The following is a 19,347-nucleotide window of genomic DNA, read 5'->3' as shown; positions in this document are numbered from 1 at the left end:
TGTACTTGCTCATCTGCTTTTACTTGAGCAGATGGTCATTGTGATCTATTTGACCTTCATAATCGTTTGAACAATTTTTAAATGGCCAGATTACTAAAAACAAACTTTTAACAAACCTTCATTGGATATTTCTAAAATGTTTTGAAAGTGTTTGTTGTAGTACATTGTCTCTTGAAGGAGATTTTCATATGATTTAAACTGAGTGTCCACATGGTCCAGATTTACCAGATTTGGGGTGATCCAAATGCATTTACATTCTTTTGATGTATGAATTTTTATCAAAGCTGAAAACTGTATTTTCTCCTCTTTCATTTCAGATGTAGTACATGTAATGGCCTCAGATAAAGCCTTTCATAAGAGAGATTCCTCAAATGTTCTAGTCAAACAGGTAGGAAATTAATATATATATACAATATGCATAAAGTTTTATTTCAGCTTGAAATAGTTATGATGGTCTGATTAAAGTTTTTTCTTCAAAGAATTTTAGGTCTGAGTAGAGGACAGATGTCAGATCTAGACATGTTATTTTATAAGTGCACTTTTCAAATTGGAACTGTTTTTTTTATGCCCTTTCTACTATAGTAGTTAAATTTTTGAAATATATGCTGAATGAGGGTTTCCTGATTCTACTGTAGCTCACTGAAAATTGAAATGTTTTAGATTAAAGTTTAGATTTAAGGCAGCTGTTCATCATGAAGTTGTCACATCAGTTTGAAAGGTTGTACACTGACACACATTCATTGTGGTGTGACATTTAAACAAATATGCCAAATAAGGGTTTTGATCTAGATTTCATGGTTCACAGAACATGGAAATGAAATAGTGTGAGCAGGGCATTGCATGGTGTCTACAAGGAGTTAAATGACTTTGACTACCCATGAGCATGGTGTCAACCAAGGTGTTTAACGACCTTGACTACCCATGAGCATGATGTCTACCAAGGTTTTTAACGACCTTTACTACCCATGAACATGGTGTCTACCAAGGTGTTTAACGACCTTGACTACCCATGAGCATGGTGTCTACCAAGGTGTTTAACGACCTTGACTACCCATGAGCATGGTGTCTACAAGGAGTTTAATGACCTTGACTACCCATGAGCATGATGTCTACCAAGGTTTTTAACGACCTTTACTACCCATGAGCATGGTGTCTACCAAGGTTTTTAACGACCTTTACTACCCATGAGCATGGTGTCTACCAAGGTGTTTAATGACCTTGACTACCCATGAGCATGGTATCTCCTATCATGTATGGGAAACAAATGTTTTACTTATAAAAGTTAAAAGTTACTGATTTATGTCCATTGATTGATGCATAGATTAGTTATATGTTGCAGCAAATAATGAAATTTAGAATATTAGTATTCTTATAGTCAAATCATAAAGTTTTTCTAAAAGGAGAGAAAATTAATTCCTTTGGAATTGATTTAATCAACAGAAGATTTTATATGCCTGTCAAGGTGTGCTCTTGGTTTTCATGTCCTGCCTAGGACAGTAGAGGTCCTTTTTGTTATCCAGTCTGTGTGTCTGTCCGTCTGTGAGTCCCCTGTCACGTTAAAGTTTTGGTTTAAGGTAGGTTAAAGTTTTGGTTTAGGGTAGTTTATGGTCAAATCAACTCGAAACTAACTACACATGTTCCATTATGACAAGAACTTTTTAATATATGTGCTTACCTAGGATTTTGACCCAGATTTCACGGTTCATTGAACATATAAATGTGATATGTTTTGGTTTAAGGTAGTTTGTGGTCATACCAACTTGAAATTTAGTACTGCATATGTTCATTATTAAGTTTATATATAATGCTGAATTACTGGTTGACAAAGATTGGTTTACAAAAAATGGATGAGCAGGGCTTGGTGTCCTATGGACACATATTCATGTTACAATTTGTAAAAAAATTATTGTACATTTATCATGTTTATTGGTTCTTCAAAGTTTTTAATATATGTGCTAAACTTGGATTTTGACCCATAGTTATTTACTTAAAGCAAAAAGAATCATCAGTTACAAATAACTGTCAGATGTATAAAGAATGACTTATGGTCAATTTAGGAAGATATTTGATTTGGCCCTGATTAGCCTTTACATGTAAACTTACATATGTACAATTCTGGGCATTTCAGAAACGAGGACAATCATGTTTATCGTATTAAGCTAATTATTATTACAGAAAAATTGGAGATCTTCCAAATGAAACAGAAATTACTCTGTCTGCTAACATATGTTATAATAATGATAATATTCATTCATGTAATTGTGATGGCAAATTGATGGCATAGGGTCATTTTACTAAATATTTGGCATCCTAATGATGTAAAGATGCCAGGGGTACATCTATGCTTGGTGACTGTTACATTAAGTAAGAGTTATTTGTTAATTCTTGAATATGATATATTTTCCCTTAAAATAGTCAACATTGAGTAAATATGATGGGGTACAAGTCATTTGATGATTAGTATGTTAATGGTATAGGTCCTAGGTAGCCTGAAGGACGTATTATATGGCCAGAAAATTCTGGTCTGTAAAAACTAGGTCACTGTTTTGTCAGAAATCTGTAAAAACACATTTTTGCAGACCTGGCTTGCCATTAATTAGCAAAACAATGAAGTCAAATTTACTTCCAGTTTGTATGGATGGATTGCTGTAACTAAAGAGTGATGATTGAATGAATCAACAGTTTTGTCAATGTCGTATTAAGATAGAAAATTAAACTGAAAATGATTATTTCTCAGCTGGGGTTGGTTCGTACCCACCTGTCACCATCCACCCCACCCCTCCTGTGCCATCTGCCCCCTTCGTACCAATCCACCCTTTCTATGAAAACAGAAGGAAAAAATGTAATATTTTGACTCCTTGAACTAACCATCAAAATATCCTTTAGATGTTATAGACATTACTGTCAAATATACAGCCATCCTTATTAGATTTGTATCAGCTGTTGGAGTCAAGAGAGGCTGTGAATGATACTTTTTACTGTTTATTTCCAGAAGAGAAACATACTTTGTTCCATTAAATCCTGATTTGCCATGTTGAGATTTTTTGCCCTTTGAACTTTGCGATTATATGAATGGTTTGACCAAATAAATGAATTATTCATGACAAATATCTGACTTGTGAAATATATTGACATTTGCTAGTAATGAATTAATAATATTCATTGTTGTATAATTATGTCTTTTTATAACTACTCTGATCCAGCCAGCCATGTCAATTTCAGTATTGATTTTCTTGTGTGTTACTTCCCCTTTCTGAAGCCATCATTATGGAAAGGACAGGAATAATTATCATTGTCTAAACGTAAATAACCCTATTGTTGATGAATTGCTGTAAAATTGGGGACATTTTGATTCTATATTATGTTCTGGGACATCTTTCACTTTCAAGATGAGATTTTGTTGACGATGGTGTCGTCTGCTAATTGGAGAAAATATTGAATGTGATGTATATATTAGTTAGATGAGACTATTGTACAAATGTAATTCAGTCATAAACAGTTATAAATTGTAGTTAGAAGGAAACTTTGGCTCAATTTCTATGGACCAGAATATATATGAAGTATTTCATACAAATTACTGCTGGATATGGTGTATAAATGAGGATTTATGACTCTACATTTTGTTTAACTGGTTTCCTAGACAGATGAAGGACAAATTTAACAGATATTTAAATGTCTTCCTATGTTGTTATGTTAAATCAGTAATTTTATGAATTGGATGTTTAAAAGTTGATATTTACTTTTGTGGGGTATTCATTTAAGTGGAAAGATTGATAGCTACATTACTATTGCTATTCTTTGACAGATATTTTTCAGTATTATTGCTGTCGCTCAAATTTATAGGAAAAAAAGCTTAAAAAAACACAGACATTTATAGCACTGAGTATCTATATATATACATATATATATAAATTGAGATAAAAAATTGTAATAAGTTGCAAAAAAAAAAAAAAACGCTGAACTGAGCATTGTTGCTGATCTGCCAGTATGTCCCAGAACCATGCTGGAATAATAAGATTGCCAACCAAGGAAGTGAATTAATATGGTGATATGTATCAATGAAGTGGAACGTTTTGCAGGATGAACCCCTCCTTGATATGGGAAGGATTAGGAAAGTTGTTTCAGGACTCAGCGATAATGACTCCCTTGTGGTAAGGTCATATTAAACATTGTTAAGCCTGTTGCAATGAACCTGTTATTTGGGGAGGGGGGGGGGGGGTGTTGGTTTTAAAATGTAATGCTTTACACTTCATACCCTATTTTTTTTTTTTTTTTTTTTTTAAATTACTGGTATTTCATGATCAAGTAAGATGAATGTATATGCCAACTTTGCTGTCTGATCATGCTTTTCATTACATACATTGTACTGGTATGTACTGTATTTCCCTGACTATAAGTTGATGAGGAGGATAGCTAAAAAGCAGAGCTGAATTGAGAAAAAAACTCAAGATAGGTCAAAGTGAAGGGTAGGTATATGAATAAAGTAGCAGTTTATGACCTGGCACCATGAAGGCTGATTTAGGGTAGGTATATGAATAAAGTAGCAGTTTATGACCTGGCACCATGAAGGCTTATTTAGGGTAGGTATATGAATAAAGTAGGAGTTTATGACCTGACACCATGAAGGCTTATTTAGGGTAGGTATATGAATGAAGTAGGAGTTTATGACCTGAGACCATGAAGGCTTATTTAGGGTAGGTATATGAATGAAGTAGGAGTTTATGACCTGACACCATGAAGGCTTATTTAGGGTAGGTATATGAATGAAGTAGGAGTTTATGACCTGACACCATGAAGGCTTATTTAGGGTAGGTATATGAATGAAGTAGCAGTTTATGACCTGACACCATTAAGGATAATTCAGGATAGGTCATTGATAAAGGGGCAGCTTGTGAACTGACACCATTGGCAAAGTTTTTCTAGACTATTGTAGGTATATGTAATCAAGTAAATTCTTGGGCAGCCTTCGTGCAAATGACGAGCTCTATTACAGAGTAAATTCCGATATGGATGGGATAGAACTTATGTTGTTCCTGCAACAAAAACCAATGTTTTTGGTATAAATATCAACGTCAAGGATACTAGACAGGGATGAAATGCTCACTTTTATTTATGACAAATCTTGGGCGAGACTATGTGCTGCGTAATGGGATTGCTAAAAATGTTATACTGAGCTATACACTTGATGAATTTAAAACACATTTTTGAATAGGAAAAAACTACATTTGAAGAAATTTATTTTGATTTTACATGCCGATCTCATCAACAATATCTGTGGAGGCACAAAACCAATAACACCAGTAAAACAACTTTTAATTTATCTGTGTTACCTAGCAAACATGGAATTTATCTTTGCTTATGCAAATACATTGTATACAGTTTTCCATCCATGTGATGAAGAATGACTAAATTAGGTTAAGAACTTTTCTCCTTTGTGCAATCAATAATGCATCTATTTGCAAGCCATAATATAGTAATTTTACAAGCCTGTGCTGATGTGCAAATATTCCAACTTTTTATGCCCCCCCCCCCCCCCCCCCCCCCCCCCCCTCGTAGTGGAGGGGGCATTATTTTAAGTTAGACCCTTGTCCGTCAGTACATCCTTCAGTCCGTACATCTCAAAATTGGTTTCAGTTCTCTAACTTTAGTTTGCCTTAACCAAATGTTATGAAACTTATTAGCACAGTGCTTTATACCACTAAACACAAATAAAACTTGAATTTTGGTGGTGTCACTTTTACCGTTCTAGAGTTATGCCCCTTTACAAATGGAAAAATTGCTGAATTTTTCGTTTCCGTTCTTTAACTTTAGTTGGCCTCAAACAAATGTTATGAAACTTATGTGCAATGCTTATTACCACAAAACACAGATCAAGTTTGAATTTTGATGGCCTCACTTTTACTGTTCTAGAGTTATGCCCCTTTTACAAATGGAAAAATTGCCAAATCCTCGTTTTTATTCTCTGACTTAAGTTTGCCTCTACCAAATGTTATGAAACTTATACACAATGCTTATTACCATAAAACTCAGATCAAGTACACATTTGGGTAGTGTCACTATTACAGTTCTTGAGTTATGTCCCTTTATAAGGTTATATGCAAGCGGGTGCATCATCTGTGTCCCATGGACACATTCCCAATTTATTTTTTAAAACTTTGAAGTAAAATTTAAGGCATCTTCAGCCAATGATGGATCATATATATTGCTTAAGTCAATAATCCAGCTGCAACCTGTGTGCAAATTTGCTTAGAAACATTTTTTTTTCAACTTTATTAGTTTAATTATCCCTGTGGATCATTCTCCGGTTTATTGAACACCATTTTTTATACGACCGAAAAACATTTTTTGTGTCGTATAATGCTATGGTGTCGTCTGCGTCGGCGTCGTCCGAAGACACATTTGGTTTACGGACAATAACTTTAGTTTAAGTGAATGCATCTCTAAGAAATTTTACCAGAAGGTTCAATATCACAAAAGGAAGGTTGGGATTGATTTTGGGGGTTATGGTACCAACAGTTTAGGAATTAGGGGCCAAAAACAAGCATTTTTGTAGTTTCCGGACAATAACTTGTGTGTTAGTATATAGATCTCTCAGAAATTATACAACAAGGTTCCATATCTGAAAGGGAAGGCTGGGATTGATTTTGGGGATAATTGCTCCGATGGTTCAGGAATTAGGGGCAAAAAACGTGCCAAAAACAAGCATTTTTCTAGTTTCCAGACAGTAACTTGTGTTTAAGTGTATGGATCTCTCTAAAATTGTACAAGGTTCCATACCACAAAGGGAAGGCTGTGATTAATTTGGGGGTAATTGCTCCAAGGGGGAGGGGGTTCAAAAAGTTTGGGAGGATTTTTTTTTTCCAATTTTTTTGGGGGTTCATATTTTTTGTCTTCAAAATTTATGAAATTTCAAATGATTGCACAGTATTGCGCAATAGCAAGAAGTCTTCAATTGGACAGTATTGCGCAATACCACAAATTTGGGCAATTGCAAAAAATCTTCAATTGCACAGTATTGCGCAATAGCAAGAAATCTTCAATTGCACAGTATTGCGCAATAGCAAGAAATCTTAAATTGCACAGTATTGCGCAATAGCAAGAAATCTTCAATTGCACTGTATTGGGCAATAGCAAGAAATCTTCAATTTCACAGTATTGCGCAATAGCAAGAAATCTTCAATTGCACTGTATTAGGCAATAGCAAGAAATCTTCAGTTGCACAGTATTGCGCAATAGCAAGAAATCTTCGATTGCACAGTATTGTGCAATAGCACAGTATTACACAATAGCACAGCATTGCGCAATAGCAAGAAATCTTCAATTATACAGTATTGCGCAATAGCAAGAAATCTTCAATTGGCCAGTATTGCGCAATAGCACAGTATTGCGCAATAGCAAGAAATCTTCAATTGCACAGTATTGCGCAATAGCATAGTATTGCGCAATAGCAAGAAATCTTCGATTGCACAGTATTGCCCAATAGCACAGTATTACACAATAGCACAACATTGCGCAATAGCAAGAAATCTTCAATTATACAGTATTGCGCAATAGCAAGAAATCTTCAATTGGCCAGTATTGCGCAATAGCACAGTATTGGGCAACAACACAGTATTGCGCAATAGCAAGAAATCTTCAATTGCACAGTATTGCACAATAGCAAGAAATCTTAAATTGCACAGTATTACGCAATAGCAAGAAATCTTCAATTGAAAATAAATACAAATCTGTCAACCATTTTCAATGGAATCAATTTAAAATCTTTAATTTTTGGGGGTTCTAACCTTGTATTGCTTTTTATAGATATTGGGCCCCATTTTTAAATTGGTCTACATTGAGGTTAAAAGGGTCCAAAATTAAACTTTGTTTGATTTCATCAATAACTGAATTATTGCGGCTGTATGATATGCTGAATCTTATTGTGCATTTAGATTTTTTATACGCCCGTTAACGGGATGTATTATGGTATACCGTTGACCATCTGTCCGTCCGTCGTCAACATGTCGGACATTAACTCAAAAAAGTTTTAACCAATATGCATGAAACTTTGGTGAATTGTTTATATCTATTGACGTGAGCTCCCTTTCGTTTTTTATAAATTTCAGATTTACCGTTTCAGAGTTTTGGAGATTTATTCATTAAAAAAGGGGGAATTTTCCAGTTTTCCGACATTAACTCAAGAATGCTTTCACCAACTTGCAAGAAGTTTTGGTGAATTTTTTATATCTATTGACATGAGCCCCCTTTCGATTTTTATAAATTTTAGATTTTACGTTTCCGAGTTACAGGGTTTTATTCATAAAAAAAGGGTGATTTTCCAGTTTTCAAACAATAACTAAGAAATGCTTTCAGCAGTTCTCATGAAACTTTGGTGAATTGTTTATCTCTCTTTAGAATGTTATAAGTTGGACTTTTCTGAGTTATGGGGTTTTATTCATTAAAAAAGGGGGGATTTTCCAGTTTTTGGACAATAACTCAAAAATGCTTTCAGCAGTTCTCATGAAACTTTGGTGAATTATTTATAGCTATTGATGTAATCTCCCTATTGATTTTCATAAATTTCAAATATGACATTAAGAAGAAATTGAACTTTAAAGTCTGACAACAGATTTACTAAGTACTGCGCAACAGCACAGTCAGTGTATTGCACAACTGCAAGAAATCTTTAATTGAATATAAATTCAATTCCTATAACCAATTTCAAGTTCTTTGACTACATTTATTCAGAAACCTATAATATGTCAAATATTTAATTACAATTCAAATTCAGACCTGTGTCAAGCTTGAATATTGTGACCATTTTTGCCCCAACTGTTCAGGGTTGGACATCTGCGGGCGTATCCAGCTGCGCTCAGCGAAGCAGTTTATTATTTTGTTTTCAATTTAGTCCATATTAAGGTTTGAAGGGTCTAAAATTAAACTTTGTTTGATTTCAACTAAAATTAAATTTTTGGTGTTTTTTTATATGCTGAATCTAACCATGTTGTTAGATTTTGGATATCAGACCATTCTAGGTAAATTAAATGTGCCATTTCAAAGTTTTAAGATCTTTGACCACATTTATTTTGTGTCAGAAACCTATATTATGTCAAAAATTTGATCACAATCCAAATTCAGACAGTATCAAGCTTGAATATTGTGACCATTTTTGCCCCAACTGTTCAGGGTTGGACCTCTGCGGGCGTATCCAGCTGCGCTCAGCGAAGCAGTTTATTATTTTGTTTTCAATTTAGTCCATATTAAGGTTTGAAGGGTCTAAAATTAAACTTTGTTTGATTTCAACTAAAATTAAATTTTTGGTGTTTTTTTATATGCTGAATCTAACCATGTTGTTAGATTTTGGATATCAGACCATTCTAGGTAAATTAAATGTGCCATTTCAAAGTTTTAAGATCTTTGACCACATTTATTTTGTGTCAGAAACCTATATTATGTCAAAAATTTGATCACAATCCAAATTCAGACAGTATCAAGCTTGAATATTGTGTCCAAACTTGCCCCAACTGTTCAGGGTTTGACCTCTGCAGTCATATTTGGCTGTGCTCAGCGAAGCATTTTATTTGTTACTCCTGCCACCCTGTCCATTAGGTAGCTAAATGTAGCGTCGGGTTTGTACACTGATAGGAAACGAAATAGTTTGTGTGTAACTGGAGTAACTTGAGTTCCAACTCTGGTTGTTAGACAAACTTTGCCATTAAATGTGATTTAGAGAAGGTACATGGATGCAGGGTCAGTTTGTGACCAGTAACTGACCCGATTAAGGCTGATTTAGTGTACATGTAGGCACATGGATGTAGGGACAGTTTTTTTCTGACACCATTTAAGGCTACATCTACAATGTTGCTGTGAAGTGATACTTGGACTTTTTTCAGTAAATGACAGTTTTTGGTGTCATTCATTGATGAATGTCAAAACTTGAGAAAACATCAAGGATTGACTTAACATTCACCCAAAGTCAGAAAAATTTACATGAGGTCAGTTGAATTACTTGAATAAAAAATGACACTTTGTACTACTGTTTTATTGTGACTTTCATTACATTGGTGTGTTATCTTACGTTTTGTTTGATGCCATGTTGCCAGTTGTCAACAATTATTTTCTGGTTTCTTGAATTTGCTGGTTAAAGTTTTCTGGAAATTACAAGCTGTTAATGAAAATTGAATGTAATTTTTCATCATGCATGAAAGGTCAGTTTAAAGGTATTTTATTTCAAACTAAACAATATCACCTAAATATATGTTGACAAGTACTTTCCACAAAAAATAGCACATTTGTCGCCTGTAGATATATTATTGTCCATGGCCCAATATCTTGCATGGTGTATCGTTTTAGATATTTAATATTAACGTAAAACACCCAATATCTGACCATGGCATACAAAATAAAATATCTGTCCTTCGTGTAAAATGTAAAATATCTGTCACTGATGTAAAACAAAAAAATCTGTCCTGGTGTAAAGCAATATACTGGTACAATAATTGCCCCTTGTGTAAAACAGCTAATATCTGTCCTTGGTAACTAAATGCCAGGTATGTAAGAGAACAGATTACTGCCCATTAGGCCATTACTATACAGTTTACAGTTAGTTGCATATATCAGCATCCCTAGGTCATGCAGGTCAAGAAATATGACCAAAAATTTTGAATTTGATGTTTTTAGCACTAGATGGCCAAATTTGGGGCAACAATTTAGCATGATAAGATTTACGAGATCAACCAAGGCAGTAGGCAAAGGTGTACTCTTAAAATAGGTGGTTTTAGAATACAGGTTCACCTTGATAACCAGAAGGTCACACATTTATGAACATGTACTAATGTTATTGAATTTACTTTGATTTTAGTAACACATGTTTAAATAACATAAATTTATTAAGATATAGTCATATTAAAATATACCCAGAGGAGTATATTATCGATTGGTCACAGTGATAATGTGTCATTTATTACAAGCAGTTCGTGCTGTGAACATCACCTGGACAGTCGAAATTTGTCAAATGAGATTATAAACATAAGCAGTAATATACAGTTGTAATGATTATACAATTTACATACATGTATACATAATAACCGAATTTGTTATTTGTCATTATTTGCCGGGAATATACAAATGTATTCCCTTATTTAACTGCTATTTCCTGAGGCCTATTTCTTACAACATGGACATTAAATTGAAAAGATATATGAAGATGTGGTATGAGTGCCAATGAGACAACCTTCCATCCAAGTCAAAATTTATAAAAGTAAACCATTATAGGTCAAAGTACGGTCTTCAAGAATACTAATTTATTAAAGTCATTAAATGATTTTGAGCTTTAAATGTTCAAGTCAAAACTTTAATTTAATACAAAATTATAAATATTGGACTCTTTCTTCAATTATCAGAAAAAAAACATGAGAAAACACAATAGAGAACGAAGCCGACCAATACACAAAAAATACACAATTAGAAAATAAAAAGCTATTTACATTTTTTTGAGTGAACATTTTCATTTTATCTTGAATGAATTTAAAATACACAACGGCTAAGGTTTATGTATTTACTCATGGATTTGACAACTATAATTGGACATTTTATTCGTAAATCGTCGTTTTTTAGCATCTTACTATGCAGCAACGGATGAAGACTTAAGGAGACCTTTTATGTTTATGGCTGTTTGCACAATATTCTTTAACTGTTATAAATTTCGATGTTTTTTACTCACGAACTAATGAAATAGCCTTTAGTTTATGGTCAAACGGACCCCACTATATTACTTCATATTATATTTTAGAAACAGATCCTCTAGTTTATAGACAAATTGATCCCCGGATATTACTATGTATATATTTTATTTGACAAAAGAAGGAGCCTCAAGTTTATGGACAAATGGACCTTCTTATTTTACTATATTTTTAATTTGTGAAAATAAGGGCCTCTCATTTGTAGACAAACGACCTCAGATGTTGCTATTTGAAGAGGGATCCTCCATTTATAGACATATGGATCCCCAGAGATTTCTATGCACTGTACTATGCAGGATATGTTTACTGGTGATTGATTTTCAAGATATTCTCCCCAGTTCTATTGACTTTGAGATATTGATTTTCTTCTGTCAAGGCATCCATTTGTGAACATTGTCACATAACCATATGTGTGCCATTTCATTGGGGATGACCTAATTTTAATGTTGCAGTGCAGAATTCTTCATTGAACTTCCTCTTTGATTTTATATATTTATTCTAGAATGGCTATATGAATAATATAAGCAATATGATTCAGAATAAACCACAATTAAATATTTATGTATCATATTCCTAACAAAATAGATTAATTAATTATGCAAGATAAACTTTCCATACAAGACATATAGGGTTTCCCTTTCCATAGATGACTAAAGCTACTAAGTACTAAGTGTAGGATGCTGATTTACAGGTACAAATACATGTTATTATTGAATTCCTCCTGCAAAATGAAATGCCCTTTTTAACAGGGATTTTGGTCAATAAATTTGGATAAAATTGGGTTAAACTTCTTACTAAAAAATAAGATTGACAAAGTATTATTTTGAGGACCAGTAAATTTCGCAAGCGGGAGAAAATAATTTTAACGTCAAATTATGATTTGACTCATGAAAATGCTCTATTTATACTATCACTAAATAGATTTGTAGACAGATGAAGGTTAACTGCAAATTTAATTGCATATAAAGGTTAACATATATGCATGAATAAGGAAATATTTATAATGATATCTACTGCCACACCAGGGATTGAAAAACGAACCCCCAAACCTGCCTAAATTGTTCATAAGCAGTAAACTACAGAAATAAAAAAATAAGAGGAAAAAAAATTTAATAACAGCTTTTATATGAAAAAACTACAAGGACAAAATGAGTAAAAGGGAGTAAGCCTTTTTGCTGTGAAAGGAATTATTAGAAAAATTATTATTCCTGTTGACAGTGGTATGGACATTGAATCTGTGTTAGGTTATATTCAGTGGTAGGAATGTATGGACATTGAATCTGTGTTAGGTTATATTCAGTGGTAGGAATGTATGGACATTGAATCTGAGTAAGGTTATATTTATATTCAGTGGTAGGAATGTATGGACATTGAATCTGTGTTAGGTTATATTTATATTCAGTGGTAGGAATGTATGGACATTGAATCTGTGTTAGGTTATATTTATATTCAGTGGTAGGAATGTATGGACATTGAATATGTGTTAGGTTATATTTATATTCGGTGGTAGGAATGTATGGACATTGAATCTGTGTTAGGTTATATTCAGTGGTAGTAATGTATGGACATTGAATCTGTGTTGGTTATAATAGCTGTAATTGAATCAATTCTATGTTTTCCCAACAGTTTTTTGTTCTGCTGTGTCTGTTGTTGGACAAAGTGTTAATATGTCCATTGTGGGTGTGCATCTGAGGTTTCAATCATTATTTAATCAACTTTTCCAATTGATTATATATGATTATCTCCCTTGGTTGACATTGATCTGTTTATTCAGAGGAAGGAATAAAAGAATGGATGGAAGTCTCGAGAGAGTTTGACTTGATTAAAAATGACAATAGAGAGAAAATGACATGTTTGATTGTGAATATTTGTGTTTGATTGAGTGTAGACAAGTAATGATTCATAGATTTTTCTAAAAATCAATATGAAACTGATGATTTTGTGTATGCATATTATTTTGTGTAATGTTTCACATTGAGTGATCTGAGGAATTTATTGGAAAATCAACAAATACAGTGAAATGCATTTCTGTTTTGACTTTGGTGTTCTATGGAAACAAGGAGATACATAATATTAACTGTAATCACAGGAGAATTTGTGCAGTGTTTAAATATTTGTAAACCAGATTGCAAATGCTTAGTGTTCGATGATATCTATTTATTAAGGACTTAAATAAACTTGTTGTAGAAATTTCTAGAATTTGATTGTATTGACTTTGTTGAGCAAAAAACTGGAAGTGATGTATAGGATATTTGATTAAGCAATGACTGACTCAACAGATAGTGATTAAATGCAGACAAGTTGTCATTGTATTTCAAATCTAAAGCAAATTACAACAGTCTTTTAGTATTTTAGTGTATTTTCCTAGAAATTTGACTAGGAACAGGAAATTCACCAAAAGAGAAAAGGGAGATAATGAACATTTTTTAGAATATTTTAAGTGACTTGTCATATTATGGTTGCTGTTAAACTTCAGTCACAGGATCAGTATAATTTGTTAGATAGTTCATCTTCAATATCACAGGTAAGTCTTTGGGGGTGATGACAGTTTGTATGTGACATTGTTTATCTAGATAAGTGGCCTCTGTTTAGATAATCAGGTTGTGACTGCTTCAAATTGTTATCTTGATAAGAGGCCTCTATCTAGATAATGTGATTGTGACTGCTTCAAATCCTTATTTAACAGGATAAGTGGTCTCTATCTAGATAATCTGGTTGTGACTGCATCACGTTGTTACAAATGGTTTTACCATTCATCTTCAAATTAAGATTGATCAAGTTAAAAATACAATGTATATGATATTTAAATTGAAAAATTCTGACCTTCTTATGAGTTTCTAAGGGTAAAATCACACCTATGAATGAGAGACTATGGATAAAATCTTGCCTATAAATGAGTGACTAAGGGTAAAATCATAAAATCTTACTTATGAATGAGTGATTAAGGGTAAAATCTTACCTATGAATGAGTGACTAAAGGTAAAATCTTACCTATGAATTAGTGACTAAGGTTAATTTCTTACATTTGAATGAGTGACTAGGGTAAAATCTTACATTTAAATGAGTGACTAGGGTAAAATCTTACCTATGAATTAGTGACTAAGGGTAAAATCTTACATATAAATGAGTGACTAAGTATAAAATATTACCTTTGAATGAGTGACTAAGGGTAAGATCTTACATTTGAATGAGTGACTAGGGTTAAATCTAACCTATGAATGAGTGACTAAGGGTAAAAACTAACATATGAATGAGTGACTAGGGGTAAAATCTAACCTATGAATGAGTGACTAAGGGTAAAATATACTCATGTTTATCTTTAATTTAATAACAAACATTTAATGGTATATTCATACTGCTTGTAAGAAAACAATATTTGTCCTATCTATTGTTTTACCTGTGAGCTGACTTGTGGAATATAGAATTTAGAAGGTCTTATTAATTAAGATAGTTCTGTCTTGAAGTTTGCATTATGAGCAGTTACTTTATGTTTTATCAATATAATGACAATATTTTTATCTTTCAGGGTTCTGCTGATTCCAACTACAGTCAAGACTCAGACATTTCACTTCAGGACGACAGAGAGGCCCTCAGAAGGGAAACCACAAGGCAGGCTTTGGAACAACTGACAAAAGCAAAGGTGAATATCATTGAAATGCTCATTTTGTGTAAATTTACTGTTTATAAAATGTGGAATTTTTGGAAACGATTAAGGTTTTTCCTACCCCCAGGCATTCCTAGTCTTATTTGACTTTTTGGTTTCTGTTTCTCCTTGTTTAGGGATTACAATCCTGCAGTGGAGTAAACAATTTTTATAAAACAATGGTATATTCATACTGCTTGTAAGTATAATATAAGTATGGTTTTTTGTCTCGCCTTGACGGAGTTAAAAAGCGAGACATAGATATGCTGTTTCCGGTGTTGGTGGCGGCGACGGCGGTGGTGACAATGTATTAGTTTGTGATTAGGTCTAGTTCATGGTGAACCACTAGTGGTAGGTCAATGATATTTGGTATGCAGTTGTATTAGCATTGGCACATCTCATTACCATGGAGATTATTTGGCCCTGATTAGGTCAATTTATGGGGAACCACTAGTGGTAGGTCAATGATATTTGGTATGCAGTTGTATAAGCATTGGCATATCTCATTTCCATGGAGATTATTTGGCCCTGCCCCCTTAGTCATGGTCTATAGACTTTGAAAATTTTGCTAAGTTAACATGTATTAGTTTGTGATTAGGTCAGTTCAAGGGGAACCATTAGTGGTAGGCCAATGTTAATTGGTGTTCAGTTGTATAAGCATTAGCACATCTCATTTCCATGGAGAATATTTGGCCCCTCCCCCTCAGTCATGGTCTATTTACTCTGAGCTTTTGCTTAGTTTACATGTATTAGTTTGTGATTAGATCAGTTTAAGATGAACTGCTGTTAAGTCAATGATATTTGGTATGCAAATTTATTGGCATTTGCAAGTATTATTTCCAGATTTGGAGATTATATAGCCCCACCCCTGATCATGGTTCATTGACTTTGAAATTTTTACATAGTTTACAAGTTAATGTTTGTGTTTAGGTTAGTTTAAAGGGAACGACTTATAATAAGTCAATAGTATTTGGTATGCAGTTGTATTAGCATTGGCACATCTCATTCCATGGAGATTGTTTAGCCATGTACCTTCAGTCATGGTTCATCGACTTTGAATATTTGCATAACTTACATGTTAAAGTATTGCTATTTTAATTTCAACATTTGCATTATCAAAATTACAAAAAGGGGAGACATATCTCTGTGATAACAGTTTATTTGTCATGTGAGTTTCTCACTTATTATGGGTAATTGGACAATAATAATATTTGACTGCATTTCATGGATTAGTGATCAAGGTAAAAGTTATGTTATTAGGTCCATTTATCAGATACTATAAGCAGTAGGTCAACTATATTTGGTGTATGGAATTATTGTAATGTGCACATGTCATTCTCCAGTTTTCATCTGACCATGATCTCCTTTTTATGGTTCTTTGATCAATGTTAAGTTTTTTGGTTTGGTCTAGATACTATAAGCAATAGGTCAACTATATTTGGTGTATTTTATAATTATAAGGTGAACATGTCTTTCTGGCAGCATTCATTTGACTTTTACCTCATTTCTATGGTTCATTGGTCAATGACAATGTTAATTTTCCTGGTTATGTCTGTTATAGATATATATATATATTATATCGGTGGCCAAGTGGTGTAAGTAGTCCAACTACTGTATCACTAGCCTGTCAATACTGAGATGGTGAGTTCTGGCTTCCTCCACCAATAAAAACTGTCTGTCACGAATTAGCCAATAGTGCTGAAAATGGCATTAAACATCAATCAATCAAACAACTATATCTGGTGTATGAATTATGTCAAGGTGAACATATATCTGTCAGGCATGTATTGTCTGACCAATGCCCATTTTTAATGGTTCATTAGTCAATGTTTTTTTTTGTTTCCTGATTTTTTTTCTAATTTTCATTGAGTTGCTCAAATTTCCCTGTCAATAATTATATCTCCTATTTTTACTTCCTGTTGGGTATAACATGGCTACAGATTTTGAATCATCAGGTATAATTATAAGTCCTATCTACTGTATTTTGTTTCATTATGTTCAATAAGACCACCAAGGACGTGTCCCATTAATGACTTTAAAAAATTGTCCTTCAGTGGTAGTCTACCCACATTTTGAATCATACCTATATATAGCTACATGTTTATGAATTGAATATGCATAACAAATATTTATAACTGTGATTGGAATATGCATTGAATATTTGTTACTGTGATTCAAATATGCACTAAATATTTGCTACCGATTGGAATATGCATTAAATATTTGTCACTTTGATTCAAAATACGCATTAAACATTAAGCAAACACCAATCCGTAGGTCTAAGTTATTGTAGGTTTTTATTTTATTTTTAAAAATTTTGCGGTCGTATATTGGTATGACGTTGGCGTCGTCGATGTCGTCCGAAGACACATTGGTTTTCGCACTCTAACTTTAGTTTAAGTGAATGGATCTCTATGAAATTTTACCATAAGGTTCAATACCACAATAGGAAGGTGGGGATTGATTTTGGGGGTTATGGTACCAACAGTTAAGGAATTAGGGGCCAAAAAGGGGACAAAAATAAGCATTTTTGTAACTTCCAGACATAACTTGTGTGTTAGTGTATGGATCTCTCTGACATCGTACCACAAGGTTCCATATCACAAAGGGAATGCTGGGATTGATTTTGGGGGTACTTGCCTCAAAATTTTAGGAATTAGGGGCCCAAAAAGGGGCAAAAAACAAGCATTTTTCTAGTTTCATGACAATAACTTGTGTGTAAGTGTATGGATCTCTCTGACATTGTACCACAAGGTTCCATATCACAAAGGGAATGCTTGGATTGATTTTTGGGGTAATTGCCTCCAAATTTTAGGAATTAGAGGCCAAAAAGGGGCAAAAAACAAGCATTCTTCTAGTTTCATGACAATAACTTGTGTGTAAGTGTATGGATCTTCATGAAATTGTACTACAAAGTTCCATTTCACAAAGGGAAAGCTGGAATTGAGTTTGGGGGTAATTGCCCAAAACGTTAAGGAATAAGGGGCCAAAAATAAACATTTTTCTAGTTTCCAGACAATAACTTGTGTTCAAGTGTATGGATCTCTCTGAAATTGTACTGCAAGGTACCATACCACAAAGTGAAGGCTGGGATTGAGTTTGGGGGTGATGAATCATAAGGCGGTTCAAAAAATTTGGGGGGGGGGGGATTTTTTTTTTGTTTTTTCTTTAAAATTTTCCATTTTTAATTGGTTATTTCTGATTTATATATAAAAGCAAATAATAATGATATGGTTTGAATAGGTAAATTAAAATTTTTTAAGTTCTTAGACCACATTCATTCTGTGTCAGAAACCTATGCTGTGTCAAATATTTAATTACAATCCAAATTCAGTGCTGTATCAAGCTTGAATGTTGTGTCCATACTTGCCCCAACTGTTCAAAAAAAAGTGAACAATATAAACAAAACATTTTCCACCTTATAACTTTTTTAATTGTAGACAAAACCAGTTGCTTTTGCGGTTCGTACCAACGTAGCATACAATGGCTCGGGTGATATGGATTGTCCAGTACATGACCACCATGTTAATTTCGATGTTAAAGATTTCTTACATATAAAAGAGGTAAATAATGTTTACATGTTCCTTCAGTATGCAGTAACTAATAAATGTGATATATCTTTAACAAATCTTAGCTTCATTTATTTTGGTCAGCTGTTAAGAATGAAATCTTAATTGTTTGGTATTTCTTGGCTCATACCACTGCCATTACATAACTATTATCATCCCTCATTAAATAGTGACTTTTGTATGGTTTAATTGCCTTAATCTGCAAATTTTGGCTGATAAATTATTTGTAAATTTTATTGAAAGCAAAGTGTATAAGTTCCTTTCCATAATCATTGACTAATAATGGTTATATAACTATAAAACTGTGTACAGATATGGATTAAGCAGCACACTGCTAATGCTATGTGTATGTTGTAAATTGTTCAGGGTTCTCTTATCAGAGCATTAACTTATCCTACTGCACCTGAACTGGATG

The 19,347-nt window shown here is 33.3% G+C and overlaps 1 protein-coding gene across 4 annotated transcripts in view; it reads left to right on the top strand.

Moving 5' to 3' along the window:
- Positions 1 to 19,347, top strand: part of LOC127718891 (voltage-dependent L-type calcium channel subunit beta-1-like) — a 66,140-nt gene that overhangs the window by 30,014 nt on the left and 16,779 nt on the right. For 2 of the 4 annotated variants that reach the window (XM_052224976.1, XM_052224973.1), the window contains 3 exons: positions 318 to 388; positions 15,247 to 15,360; positions 18,804 to 18,926. In XM_052224976.1, the coding sequence (XP_052080936.1) occupies positions 332 to 388; positions 15,247 to 15,360; positions 18,804 to 18,926 (294 nt within the window). In that variant the 5' untranslated portion in view covers positions 318 to 331. Of the gene's footprint in view, positions 1 to 317; positions 389 to 3,272; positions 4,152 to 13,790; positions 14,245 to 15,246; positions 15,361 to 18,803; positions 18,927 to 19,347 lie in introns of those variants that run through there. The other 2 variants (XM_052224972.1, XM_052224975.1) reach the window with 2 other exon arrangements.

Source organism: Mytilus californianus, unplaced genomic scaffold (genome assembly GCF_021869535.1).
Source record: "Mytilus californianus isolate M0D057914Y unplaced genomic scaffold, xbMytCali1.0.p SCAF_10, whole genome shotgun sequence".
Taxonomy (NCBI): Eukaryota; Metazoa; Mollusca; class Bivalvia; order Mytilida; family Mytilidae; genus Mytilus; species Mytilus californianus.
This window is presented reverse-complemented; position numbering and strand designations above follow the sequence as displayed.